The sequence below is a fragment of the Emericellopsis atlantica genome, assembly GCF_019669845.1.
Source record: "Emericellopsis atlantica unplaced genomic scaffold F5Z01scaffold_6, whole genome shotgun sequence".
Classification (NCBI taxonomy): Eukaryota; Fungi; Ascomycota; class Sordariomycetes; order Hypocreales; family Bionectriaceae; genus Emericellopsis; species Emericellopsis atlantica.
In genome coordinates, this window is record NW_025764708.1 from 861,196 (window position 1) to 874,204 (window position 13,009).

The 13,009-nt window shown below is 54.7% G+C and overlaps 3 protein-coding genes across 3 annotated transcripts; 2 read left to right on the top strand and 1 right to left on the bottom strand.

The window, feature by feature from the left end:
• Positions 1-1,978: 1,978 nt before the first annotated feature.
• F5Z01DRAFT_489967 (glycogen debranching enzyme) lies at positions 1,979-4,484 on the bottom strand. The gene is made up of 2 exons (XM_046260166.1): positions 4,098-4,484; positions 1,979-4,035 (listed from the first exon to the last, which is right to left on the bottom strand). The coding sequence occupies exons 1-2, from the start codon at positions 4,311-4,313 to the stop codon at positions 2,080-2,082; spliced, it is 2,172 nt and encodes a 723-aa protein (XP_046120765.1). The 5' UTR covers positions 4,314-4,484; the 3' UTR covers positions 1,979-2,079.
• A 2,544-nt stretch (positions 4,485-7,028) lies between these two features.
• F5Z01DRAFT_617776 (alpha-L-fucosidase-domain-containing protein) lies at positions 7,029-8,849 on the top strand (the record flags this gene model as incomplete). The annotated part of the gene is made up of 1 exon (XM_046260999.1): positions 7,029-8,849. One exon carries the CDS (start codon positions 7,029-7,031, stop codon positions 8,847-8,849), a length of 1,821 nt encoding a protein of 606 aa, XP_046120766.1.
• A 1,202-nt stretch (positions 8,850-10,051) lies between these two features.
• Positions 10,052-11,935, top strand: F5Z01DRAFT_617781 (putative BCS1 protein precursor; the record flags this gene model as incomplete). The annotated part of the gene is made up of 2 exons (XM_046261000.1): positions 10,052-11,449; positions 11,489-11,935. The coding sequence occupies 2 exons, from the start codon at positions 10,052-10,054 to the stop codon at positions 11,933-11,935; spliced, it is 1,845 nt and encodes a 614-aa protein (XP_046120767.1).
• Between the last annotated feature and the right edge of the window lie 1,074 nt (positions 11,936-13,009).

Sequence of the window (13,009 nt, forward strand, 5' to 3'; positions counted from 1 at the left end):
CGAATGTGGAAGTTCGACTTGAAATGATGAAACGATTATGGAGATTTGGATCCTTCGCTGCGCCGACGTAAGCGATGGCACATGTGGCTACCCTATACCGTCACTGCTGTCCGTTTGCCATCATTTGATGAGACTTGAGACCTTCACTTGCGATGAATCATGAGTGAACAGTAATAAGACCGTGAGTGGGAGATCTTGTGTGTGTTGAGAACGAGGTAAATCCAGGGGCAGGTGTCTTGGTTGGGAAGTCAATCTGAGTGAACACAAACAAGACTTATACAGTGACCTCAGCCAAACACTTCACAAAACATGATCTTTGTTGCCATTGTGTGATATACGAAAACAAAATGAACGAGCAGAACCCGATGATCGAAGCGCCATACAAATGATCAAAGCAAAAGGCTCCTGCCCGCGATTCTCGGACCGCTGCTTTAAGGGTCTCCGACTGAACGCATCGAAGCGGCCACTCGACACAGTGCGTCTGCACTTTGACCCTGGGCCCCATATCACTTGCAGCCTGAGCTGTCTACAGCGGGGAAGACAATGTGCACTGCCCGTACGTGCATTCCGGAGGTGACATCTCTGCCCTACGGCTAGGCAATATGAATCTATCAGCATGTGAGAGCTCCAATCAGTCAACGTGTCTGCAGGTTGTCCGCCACACACCGAAATACTGGCTGTTGTTTGTGTGATACAACGAGCCTCACTGTTGTAGCCGGGTTGTAGTTTAGTTGCCTTGCAGATCGCCTTAGAGTTCAAGAAGATGAGAGATTCCTCTCGCCACAACAACCTGATAATCGAAGCGGAAGGCCTTGGTCACATTTCTCTGCCAGCCAGCAGTTCCCGTCCCAGACCACTGTGCTCTCAAGGCACAGGCACACGATGAAACGAGGCTGGGCACAAGGCGGCACAAAGTCGAGATTCACTTGCAACGTCTACACCATCTCCAAGCCCCGGGACGACTGCCTTGCCACGTCGAGCAACTACATCCGGTAGCACAAAATGCAAACTACCTGGACACCGCACCATGCGGTGCGAAAGTGCACTGTTGCCAACCACCATTCAAAGAAGGCTGGGCTTGAGCCTCAGGTAGCTCAAGTTTGCAGTTTCGCGAGGCGCCTTTGTGACATTTGACGGCATTTGCCTTGTGCAACAGAGGATGTGACTGATATAAGTGAACTCGCCCTTTGCATAGGAATGCTCCTAATACCACAAAAAGGATGATCCTCTAAAAGTCAAAAAGACCTTCTGTGGACCGCTCTTAATCGCATTACAACTGCAGCTCGGTGACAATGGGCTCTTCACACAAGAGCTCGACCACATCATCGTCATCCCCTTCCTCGTCTTCCTCCTCTTCGTCGTCCTCTTCATCACGCTCCTCCTCTTCCTCCACACATTCACCGTCCTCGTCTTCCAGATATACCACCCACACGCAAATACACTCCAAACGCTCAGCCTTATTCGGCATAATAGCGTACACAGCTGGCGCCAACCGACGTTGCGACGCGATCCGGAAAATATCTCTCTCGCCTCCCAGACCGAGGGCCTCTAGCACGGGTCGCTCCAGGAGGGACCCTGATGATGAGTTCTTTTGGGTCGCGCAGAAGACAAAGTCTGCGGCAGAAAAAAGGGGCCTGACACGGAGCAAGCTGGAGAAATTGAATGATCCAGCGTCCGGTCCTGAGACGCCCTTCGACCCGCCGCCGTCTGCGGCACCCAGAGGACCTCCTGGAAGGATGTCTGGTGCTGGATCACAGAGACCTCCCATGAGCGGAGTGGGTGGCTTGCCACCAGGTATGAGAGGTGATGGACGTATGCCGCCGAAAGCAGCTGGACCCCCTGGCGGATTCAGGCCTCCAAAGGGCGCAGACTATTAGCTCTGAGGAGTGTAGATGGTGTTAGCCTGGCTGGGATAGATTTTGTCGACAGTCTGAGCTCAAATCAATACGATTCATTGTTAAGCACAGCATGGCAGGGTGAGCTGGTGTTTTAATCCATTGGGACTACGCTTCGCTTGTACTACCTACATGTAGACATCACGCAGGATCTCGTCTGTGTCTCTGACAACCTCGACATCCATCATTTCAGAGCCTCGTTTCTCTTCACAGCCAGGAATGTCAGACTCCACAACTGCCGAATGTTGCTTTCCGTCGGACTGTAATCCCCCAGCGGCACCGCCACAAACCCTTCTCCCTCCTCGTACTTCCAGCTCCAAACCTCGTTGCTCAGGATGCTTCGATTTTCATCAATCACATCCCAGAGCCTGTGGTACGCGCTCAAGACCTTGCTGTGCAGTGCTTCGTGCCTGCAAAAGTCAGGTGTATCATCAGAAGCCAGGCATCGACCGAGCTGGCGCTCGAGACCCTTGGCCATCATGGACAGCTGCCAGCCCCAGACCACGGTGCCGTGGTAGTCGGCGTTGGTAAAGTTGGTGCTGTAGATTGGATCAGAGCCGTACGCCGGGTTGGCGACAAACAGGCCTACATCAGTGGTAAGACCGACGGGGAAGGGGGCCAGGATGTGGTCGGCTGTCTGGCTGATGAAGGAGCTGAGCTGTGTCTGGTTCGTCGTGTTGAGGAGAAAGTGGCGGAAACAGTCGTCCGTGTTCATGACCTTGACCAAGTCCTGGTTGTCACTGTTCCCTTCGAGGGCGAGACCGTAGAAGCGCACGTCGCTGGTAATGTTGCTCGTCTGGGATGAAAAGGCAAAGTCGTTGTTGGAGACATAGTCGTCCACCAGGGCAACGGCGTCTTCCTGGGACACGTCGACCTCGAAAAAATGCAACGTCTCGTCCTCAAAGACCTGTGCGTAGGCAGCAGCCTGTTCAGCCCAGTCTGGGTGGTTAGGGAAGAATCCGGCGGTGGCCAGCGAAGAAATGGCGCGGAGACCAGCGGGAGCGATGGCGGCGTTCACGTCGTATGGTATGCGTCCGCCTCCAAGACCGTTATTGCTATCACGCCACTCTCCCACAATCTCGCCCTCCTTCAGGCGGAGAAGGTTCTCCTGGACTTGTCCTCCTTCGCTGGCGAACGGTGCTGTAATGTTCATGACCTTCTCAGCATTCAGATTCGCAAGGTCGCGATACGTGAGGCCAGCATTATCTGGATCCTCTGTCGCCTTTTGACCCAGGAACTTCTCGACGCGCCCCTTGCCCACTGGATTCTTGATAAAATACTCGGCCAGAACAATGGGAAGAAAGTAGTCAGTGTCCACCATCTTGTAGTCGTACATGGGGTCGGTTGACATGACGCCTTCTTGCATGTTAAGGTAGGTCGCATAATCTCCAATGGTTTCCTCATGCGCAGCACTGCCGTCCGTTTTGTTGACGCGCTCCAACAATGCACCAATGCCGGCTTCCCATGCTCCGCCCTCACCAGGGCTGAGTATGTCACTCATAAGGAGCATGGAGATCATGCTGTCTCGGCCAAAATAGGTAAGGAACCGCCATGCACCAGCCAGGAGTTTGTCTGTGTAGGACAGGAACGACAAGGGCTGCGTCAGCTCTGGGCTCTCTTCGATGAGACCCTGAGCGGAATCGGCAAGTACCTCTTCAGAGCTGAGCTGCACGAGCTGAGGGTAGTTGAACGAAGCGTTGAAGGTGTACACGCCAGCGTCAAAGTGGAGCGAAGTGTCGTTCTTGTGGCGGATTGCACACCCTTTTTCAACGGGCTCGAAGGACAAGGTCGTCGTGGTGACATTGTCCAACCACAGTCGGCTGAGAGAGAAACCACCTTGTTCAAACTTGGTGGTCTCAATGGCATCTTGGATGATGGGCTGCAGCAAGCTGGGACCCTCTGTGAAGTCGCGAATGGTACGGATGCTGCCCAGTATGGGCAAGACCAAGGTGGCAGAGGAGTTGAAGGAGATTCGACCCGTGACACCCACGATTGGGTTATCTCCACCGGGCTCGTAGATGGGATCCAAGGCGTTGCCTGTGGTGGTGGAGTTGACGAGCTCTATAGCCAGCGATCCATTCACGCCATTTTGAGGCGCGAAGAAGGCGGCCGCACCACTGTTGCCAGCCGGCCAGGCAATCTGTCGCGTATCAGCACAAGTTTATCCAAGCAAGTGCTTCCAAGAAATGATTCTTTTCTTACAAGGAGACGTGGACCGATGATGCTCAGGTTGCTCTGAGGAAGAGGACTGGTGACGACGACCTGGGCAGCCGAATTGCAATCCGAGTAGAAATAATCCGTGTACGGAGGGTCGCTGAGCACGAATCTCGTCGGGTCATCAGGACACACGTGGCACGTGCTGGCGGAGGCCACAGCAAATGCTACTGCCGCCGTAGCTGCGTTCCTGAACGAGACCATGGTAGATCTAGTCGAGCGGATTGGAAGGTTGGGTTGGACCAGAGAGTGTGTCCAAGGCACACCATCATCTCTGACCGGTTGACATACTGCTAGGCCTTAAGTACTGAATTCAAACCGGCAAGGAGACCTCAACCCATACGTTGTCGGCACGACAGCGTGGAGAGACGAGCGAGGCAAGGCGCGGAGGACATGGCGTGACGTCAAAGGCGGCCTGAACTTGCGGGGATGTAAAGTTGTAAGCATAGTTCAGAACTGGAATCGTCTGGGGTGGAAGCCATGGAACTCAACGCTAGGCTCCTCGTGGGGTTGGAGGTGTTTTCTCCAGCAGCAGGGAAAGGGGGAGATGCAAAGTGCCGGCGTGATGTCGGTAAGACGTGGTGTGCCGTGTGGGGAACGCGGAGAACTCCGCCCGGTTCATCTACCCCAAAACCGGATGGAATATGGATCTATGATTTTAGTGCCGGGGAAGATCGCAGTCCGAGGAGGTAAGGGCTGGAGAGGACTGGGGAAATCGGTCCTTTGTCGAGTCCGGCTCGTACATGGCGTAGCATCCAGGTGCCTGGACCATGCTATCCCGGCGTTAGCCTTTCTACAAGGCTAACAGGACAGAGAAAAGAGTGGATTATTAAAGAATAGTCGGATCCGAGTGCCAGATGGAAGTCGTAAAGGGTAAGTGATCATCGTTCTTTGCATCTAGCTCTTCGCCATTCCTCAGAATGGTCCAGGCCAACAATCTGAGACAATGTTGCTGTATTTTGCAAATAAATTTGCGAGTGGTCCACTAGCATGAAGTAACATGAGCTTGGCACTATGTTTATGTAGAGGCAACTACATCGCGTGAGGATTCAAGAGACCGAAGTTGTCGAGCGATGGTTAAGACCTTGGTTCGCGTGGGTTTCAAAAATTCCAAGTCTGTCCCCCCAATTGACGAACAAGAATCCTAAGTTTACTACCAAAGCTGGATAGCTACTGTTGAAGTCTGTGGACAAGGTAGGATCCGAAACCACCTTTGGCGGCGTTCGGGTTGAGAATTTCTGGACGTCCATGCTGGCATAGTTGCGCGATACGTACAATACCAAGTATAAAAAGGCTCTTGGACGGGATATCCGGGATGTCAAGATCAAACATCTGCCCTCTATGCTGGAGAGATGTTTTCAATACTGCAGCAGTAGCAGCATTCTCTCGCGGTCGGGCCATTGAACTCGTCGATATTGGGCTTGAGGGCGTGGTGGTTAAGGCGAAGCTGATCTAGGCGGGATGCAGAAGCGGGTGCATCAGGTTTCGGGCCTTCTTACCGATAATTACGGCCCCAGACGCCGGGAGATTGCAAGCGTATTCTTCGTGTCAACATGTTTCTAGGGAGAGCAATGAAGCCCTCAAGTTGTTGAAGAGAGTCCAAAGGACTCATGTGCTTTGTAGTTGGAGCAGGCAGCCTGGGCATTGAATCTCCACGTTCTATACGTGCTGAGACACGAAATCGCAATCTCGCGGGAAGGTCTGCAAACTTTATACCGGTTCCCTTGTAAAGCGATTGATTCGGACCACCGAGGTATGAGAGTGTGTCTGGCACGTATCGTTGACTTTGCATGCCCACGCTTGTGGAGGTTCGTCCACTGTATGCTAGAAAACTGACATGTGGATTATCAGATTTAGGCCGTAGCGTATAGCTTGATGTATCAGGGTGTTTAGAGACAATACTGCACCCTTACATGACCCAAGGCAGCAAGAAGCTGATATCCACCAGTCGCTCTCTAGTTGTCAGACTAGATAGCTGCAATATTGTTGACAAAGCTGGAGCCATAAGGTCCTCCTAGATCCAGGATCAGCGAGTCTGCAGCTTCGACCCTGAGCACACGGAGTCTCAAACAGAACCAGTCTGACCAAAGTTGGCTTACAGTCGTTCCGCTTTTCGACCTACGAAATCCCTTCGGGTGGTGAGGATCATGAATCAAATAGCCGAACTATGGTAGTTTAATCCAGAGTCCGGACTGGACAGTAGAAAACAGATTGAGCCATTGACAGCAGCACGGCATCACCCGTACGTTGTCACTGCGCGACACATGAACCGATCTTCCCAGGCCGACTGCGCGGCAAAGTATTCTGCATGGGAATTACCGAGCGATGGTCCCATATAAGGCAAATAAAGGCCCTTCGGGTTTTTAAATCACACATCTCATCAAACGAGTCATGGCACTTCAAGAAAAGAGGCTACGCTGATTGGGGCGCTAGCACGGTCGTGTTAGGGGTCTAACTTCAATGTGACTCTACGCCAGATCCTTTGCGGGGGAAGCCAACCACCCCGCATTCTTCAATGGCTAATTTGGGTAGGCTTTACTTTGATCGTGAACGGATCGTCATCGGAGACACCAAACCCGGGGATGAGATCGTGAAAAAGGGGAGTGCGTCGGAGCAATAGCCGACGTAGCACCATGACCTGAACTGCCGATACGCAGGTGCAGGCTCCAGACCCTCGCTTGAAATGAGCCGAATACAGCCGGATTGGATCTTCCAGGCGAGAATGTTTTCTGGAGTCCATTCCTATAAAAGGGACGATATTCCCAGGAGGTGGGAGCAGATGACTTCCCTTGGTAGCCTCATACACCTTGCGCGCTCGTGAGCAAGAGGACTCGCATTACCAGGCTTCACACCATCGCCAAGGGAAAACGGATCGTCTTCTCCCTCATCCCAATTTTGTTTGGGCTTTTCATCAACACAATGTTGTACGTACGCAACACAGCCGCTGCCGCCGCCGCAGCATGTGCACTACTCCCGCAGACACTGGCCCAAGCGGAAGGACCCTATGAGCCAACCTGGGATTCGACAGACAAGCACAATGCCGCCCCTGAGTGGTTCCGAGATGCCAAGTTCGGCGTCTACTGGCACTGGGGCGCCTTCACAACTCCCCAATACGGTTCAGAGTGGTATGGGCGCAACATGTACATAGCCGATTCCAACGAGCACGACCACCACACCAGAACCTACGGTCCGCCCGAGGAATGGGGCTATGACAGGTTCATCACTGGAGGCAAGGATCTACAGGGCAATGACGTCCAGTTCAAGTCCGTCCTCGCTTCCGAAGGCGGCGAGTTCGACCCAGCCACGTGGATGCGGGTCATCAAGGCCTCGGGCGCACGCTTTGCAGGGCCTGTGGCCGAGCACCACGATGGCTTCTCCATGTGGGACAGTGAGGTCAATGAGTGGAATTCGGTTGACCTTGGCCCCAAGATTGATCTGGTCAAGCTGTTTGCCGACTTGGTGCGCGAGAACGACATGAAGCTGGTGATTGCCATGCACCAGGCCTTCAACGTCAACGGCTTTTTCGCGCACGCGCCCCAACAGGACGATCCTAGCCTACGCAGGCTGCTGGGCCAGGTGTCCCGCGAGGAGGGCGACAAGAGGTGGCTCGAGAAGCAGCTCGAGGTGCTGGATCATGTCCAGCCGGACATGATCTGGAACGACTTTGCACTCGACAGCCCGGGGTACTGCCAGGGCGACAGCGACCACTGCTCCATTGGTGAGGACGAGCGTCTGACATTTCTTGCCCACTACTTCAACCGCGGCGTCGAATGGGACAAGGACGTCCTGACCACCTACAAGCACTTTGACGATGGGTTCCACGACACTTCCGCTGTCGCGGACTGGGAGCGCGGTGGTCCCGCCGAGCTCACGCGCCCGTACTGGCAGACGGACGAGGCCATCAGCGCGACCAGCTGGAGCTACACCGAGGGTATCTCCTATTACAGCATCCAATCCATGCTCCACTCGCTGCTGGATCGCGTCAGTAAGAACGGCAACATGCTGCTCAACATCTCGCCCACCGCTGTAGGTGTTATTCCCCAGGAGCAGGAGGACGTCCTGCGCGCCATTGGCGACTACCTCGGGCGCTATGGCGAGTCTGTGTACGGCACACGAGCCTGGGACATCTACGGCGAGGGCCCCAACAGGGCGGGTGGTGGTTCTTTCACAGCACCCCTCGTCGGTAACAGCAGCGACATCCGCTTCACGCGTAACAAAGAGGATAGCGTGCTGTACGCAGCCGTTCTAGGCTGGCCAGAGGACAGAAAGGTTTTGATTCAAAACCTCGGCTCCGATGCTCTCGTCAGCCTCGAAAGTTTGCAATCCGTGCAGCTTCTTGGCGACGAAGCCGGTCAGTACGCGAGTGCCGAGTGGGAGCAGACCAACGAGGCGCTCGACATCACCCTCCCCGCGCAGCCTGCCGAGTCGTGGGCCTATGTACTCAAGTTGACGTTTGAACAACGCATCCCGGTGCCTCAGCCGAAGGCGGGCGCGTCCATCTTTTCGGCGAGCGAGGCGCAGGGCGACGGTGTCACGCTTGGCTTGGGCGATTTCAAGCGTATCTTTATGACCGAGGCTGGTCTGGCGCCCAAGAAGATTCGCTCCATTCGCGTCTCGCCCGGCTCCAAGGCGACCCTCTTTGCGAACGGGGACCTTACGGGCGCGAGCACGGAGTTGGGCTCTGGTGAGCACAAGGTGGAGGCGTGCTCAGTGGGCTCTATCAGAATTGAGAGTGCTTGAGGTGGTGGAATAGGCCTCTGTGTGCGTAGCTTGTTGTCGCTAGTCGTTATGCGAGAGAACAACTGTTTGGCATTTTGTGTTTGCTGCCTCCAATGTTCTGTTGATGGATGGATGTGTGCCACTGACAGAAGATAGGCAAAGATGCAAATATCCGGTGATATGCAAGAACCAGGATACCTGACTATGAGATTCTGGGCTCCCTCCCAGAACCCCGGTATGCTGATTTATGTCTCCCGCTGTTTTCACGCTTCACACAATTATTGATTGCAAGCAACTACCGCGACTCCAGTAACCAATGACTCCTACTACGTAATTCGACAAACTGTATCCCTTCCTCCATGTACGCCCTTGCCGAATGGACATGCGTTCACCTATTAGTCACCCCCCTTTCACTCACAGCCCTGTGAGGCTGACTGGCGGGTGCAATCCCACCCACACACCCCATCAAGGTCAAGCTCACAGTCCAAAGCCATCAGTGCGTTTGATCGGATTGTCCAACCGACTCCAACGAACAAAATGCAACCCAGCGGACACTTCACGCTGCCGTCATGGTTGCATGAAGCTACCGCCTGGACCGGCTTGGCCGCTGTAAGCTCAGCCACAACGGTCAAGTTGTTGGCCTCCACGCGATTGAAGCAATGCGTCTGGACTCTGCACTGACTCCTACACGCGAGCAGACAAGTATTTTATCCACTTGGATGCTTCCGATGACTGCCGTCGCCGCGAATCCAGCCTAGCAGCCCTCGCTGGCCTCACGACTTGGTGCATTGCTACAGATGCTCCCCCACACCCACAGTGACCTACCCCTGCCCCGAGTGACTCGAAATGCAGATCCGCAGTACGTACGTCCCCTCCCAGGACGCCAGGCCGCACAGCATCAGCACGCTGTTTGCGCGACACAACGGTCAGCCTGCATGGCAGCGATGAGGTGGCGATTGGTCACCATGTAGATGACTGGCTCTGGGGGCTCATCATCACGCAGCTAGCCTTGGGGCTGCCTTGCGTTGTCGCTACTGCGGACCATGCGTTAGGTGAGAAGATGGACTAGGCATCAAGGCAACCACGTTACTCCAAGCATCATATAACTGCCCTCTTCTCGCACTTCCGGACCCTACATGTCAGATATTCATCAAAGCTGGAGTCTGTTCTCGTTCTACCCGCTGAAAACCTCTTCTATCGCTCAGAGTGACACTCTTTTGACGATGGAGGTGAACGATGCTCCCTCACTGGGCTCGCCCAACTCTACCTCGCAGCAGCAATTCGCCGTGCTGGACATGTTCATTCCCGGCTTCTCGCTGCTCTCTTCTCTCGTGCAGGCGTACCTGGGTATCGACCTCAACCTCTACATTCCCATGCTGATGCTCCTCGTGGGTGCCTCTCTCGCATGGAACTACCTCTCTGCCATGCTGTACGGCCTCATTGAAAGCCATCTCATGTCTTCCGTGCGGATCCGTACCGACGATGAGATCTTCAACATGATCATGGCGTGGGTCGCCACGCAGAACTTTTCGCGTAAGAGTCGCCGCTTCATCGCCAACACCAACCTCAACTCGAGGGCCTGGTCCATGTGGCGCTTCTTTGATGACGAGGAGGAGGAAGAGGGCGAGGATGAGGAGCAAGACTGGCAAAGAAAGCAAGCCAACAAGCAGAAGAAGCAGTTGCGATATACACCCAGCTATGGCACTCATCTCTTCTTCTTCCGGCGCCGACCTCTCTTGTTCGAGCGCTGCGAGAATCGGGAGCAGATGGGATCGCTGATGATCTCCGAGAAGGAGGAGATCATCATCTCATGCTTTGGTCGTAGCGCCGATCTCATCAAGGAGCTGCTGCACGAAGCGCGGGAGCAGCACATGGCCAAGGACGAACACAAGACGCTCATCTACCGAGGCGGAAATGATGGGCAAGGGGGCGACCTCACTTGGAAGCGCTGCATGGCTCGGTCAACGCGCCCATTCTCGACGGTGATTCTCAATGAAAAGGTCAAGCAGGAGCTTGTGGACGACGTGGCCGACTACCTCGCGCCCAAGACCCGAAAATGGTACGCGAACCGTGGTATCCCCTATCGACGAGGCTACCTCCTCCATGGCCCTCCCGGCACGGGCAAGAGTTCATTGAGTCTGGCGTTGGCAGGCTATTTCCGTATGAAGATCTACATCCTCTCGCTGAGCTCGCCCACGGCTACCGAGGAGAATGTGTCACAACTCTTCGCTTCTCTCCCCATGCGCTGCGTCGTCCTACTGGAGGACATTGACAGCGCTGGCCTCACACACACGCGCGAAGGTGACGGCGGAAACAAGGACAACTCTACCTCCAGAACCGCTTCCGCACCGGGGGACAAGGCGGCTCCTCAAGCGGGCAAACTCTCTCTTTCCGGTCTGTTGAACATCCTCGACGGCGTCGCCTCGCAAGAGGGCCGCGTGCTCATCATGACAACCAACCACATTGAGAAACTCGACAAGGCCTTGATCCGCCCCGGTCGCGTGGATATGACGGTCGAGTTTGGCCGGGCGGATCCCGGCATGACGGCTTCCATCTTTCGAGCCATCTACACACCGTTTGAGGGTGAGGAGACACCGTCCACAAGCGGTCCCAACAGCCCTGTTCCTTCGCCTACCAAGACGGTTACGAAAGCGCTCGAGGACACAGCCCTTGCAGAGAAACAAAAGCTGCGTGACGACGAAGCCCGGAACCGGGCTACTGAGCGTATTGTCGATCTTTCCCATGAATTCGCCGCCAAAATCCCCTCTGGCGAGTTCTCGCCCGCCGAGATCCAGGGTCTTCTCCTACGGCATAAGCGTTCGCCACTGACAGCGATTGATGCGGTCGATGCCTGGATCACATCGACGCGCAAGGAGAAGATGGAGCGGGAGGCGCGTGATGCCGAGGAGAAGGAGAAGGCGAGGAAGAAGGCGGAGAAGGAGAAGCGTCGCAAGGCCAAGGAGAAGGCTAAGAAGAAGGCCAAGGGCGAGAATGTCAGCTCGTCGGGATCAGGCTCGGATTCGGAGACTGAGGCTCAAGAGAAGTCTGGGGGGAAGGATACCAAGGACAAGGCCACTCCAGACTCGGGGTACGGAACATCCTCATGATTGCACGATTTATGAACGCCACTGGCAGAGACAGAATGAGCCAATGTAGGATAGACTTGGAGATAATTTTGCTCACCAAGACTGCATGACATAGCGACCATGTTGTTCAGAGATACCACAAGTTTCTTTCCAGATAGACAACCACCCGTCCATCCTTGATTGCCTAGGAACATTAGGGTCTACAAGTCATGGCTTACACTTCTCGGCATCACAAGAAAACAGCGTCAGTACTTGCGCCTAGTTTCCCCTGCTTCTGCCCAGGGGCTTCCTTTGTTGTCTTACCGTTGTAAGCAGCGATCCATTCCAAAAGTTCCATGTGCCAGCCCCTCTGTCGCTGCCTGCTCAGCTTACACGCTTGCCAGCTCCTCAACGCGCGCCTGCGTGACGCAACGATGTGAAGCACACAGTCAATATTGCATGGGATTGGCGATGCGCAATCCATCTCGTTAACTGCTTCCTCGAGGAGACGTGTCCGGCTTCCCCTCCCTGTACAGTCAGCCATCGCGACGCCATGATTTCAAATCATCGCCATCGCTTATCATGCACAGCCTCGACGTCTCTGCACGAAGTCATCACTCCCAGCCTCGCCATTGCGAGTCATCGTACGATGTTTCGAAGCGCATCCAAGATCAGGAGTCGTTGATCGTGCAGCTGTGTCGATCTGGGGCACGCCAGAGTCGTAGCCAAGACCAGCACAGCCCCCGGGTGCATGTGCCGTGAATCATGGGCATCGATATCAACAGACTGGGTGTTGATCGTTCAAGGCGGCAGACGTGTGATGGAGGAAAAGCCAAGTCACACTTGGGGAGATGAGATGTCGTCGAAATCGAACCATTTCGTTTCCCTAGCCAGAAGCTCTAGTGCCTTTGCTCATGCAGGGATCGCCCTCTGTCTGGCCAATCACAGTCTGCCTTTTACAGGTGTTCCTGCGTGCACGGCCGCCACACACAATGACGGGCTTGGCTGGCTCTGCAGGCTCAGAGGCTGAGACATGGCAGCATGTCTTCGGTGGATTTTGAGAGCAACGACGTGCTGTAGAAAGGCACATAGTATCCAGTCCGGAGGCGAAGCAGG

Excerpts from the sequence above, each read along its gene's own strand:
- F5Z01DRAFT_489967 (XM_046260166.1), bottom strand. The coding sequence starts at position 4,313 with ATGGTCTCGTTCAGGAACGCAGCTACGGCGGCAGTAGCATTTGCTGTG. Across the intron at positions 4,036-4,097 it reads TCATCGGTCCACGTCTCCTT|ATTGCCTGGCCGGCTGGCAA; the intron begins GTAAGAAAAGAA and ends GATACGCGACAG.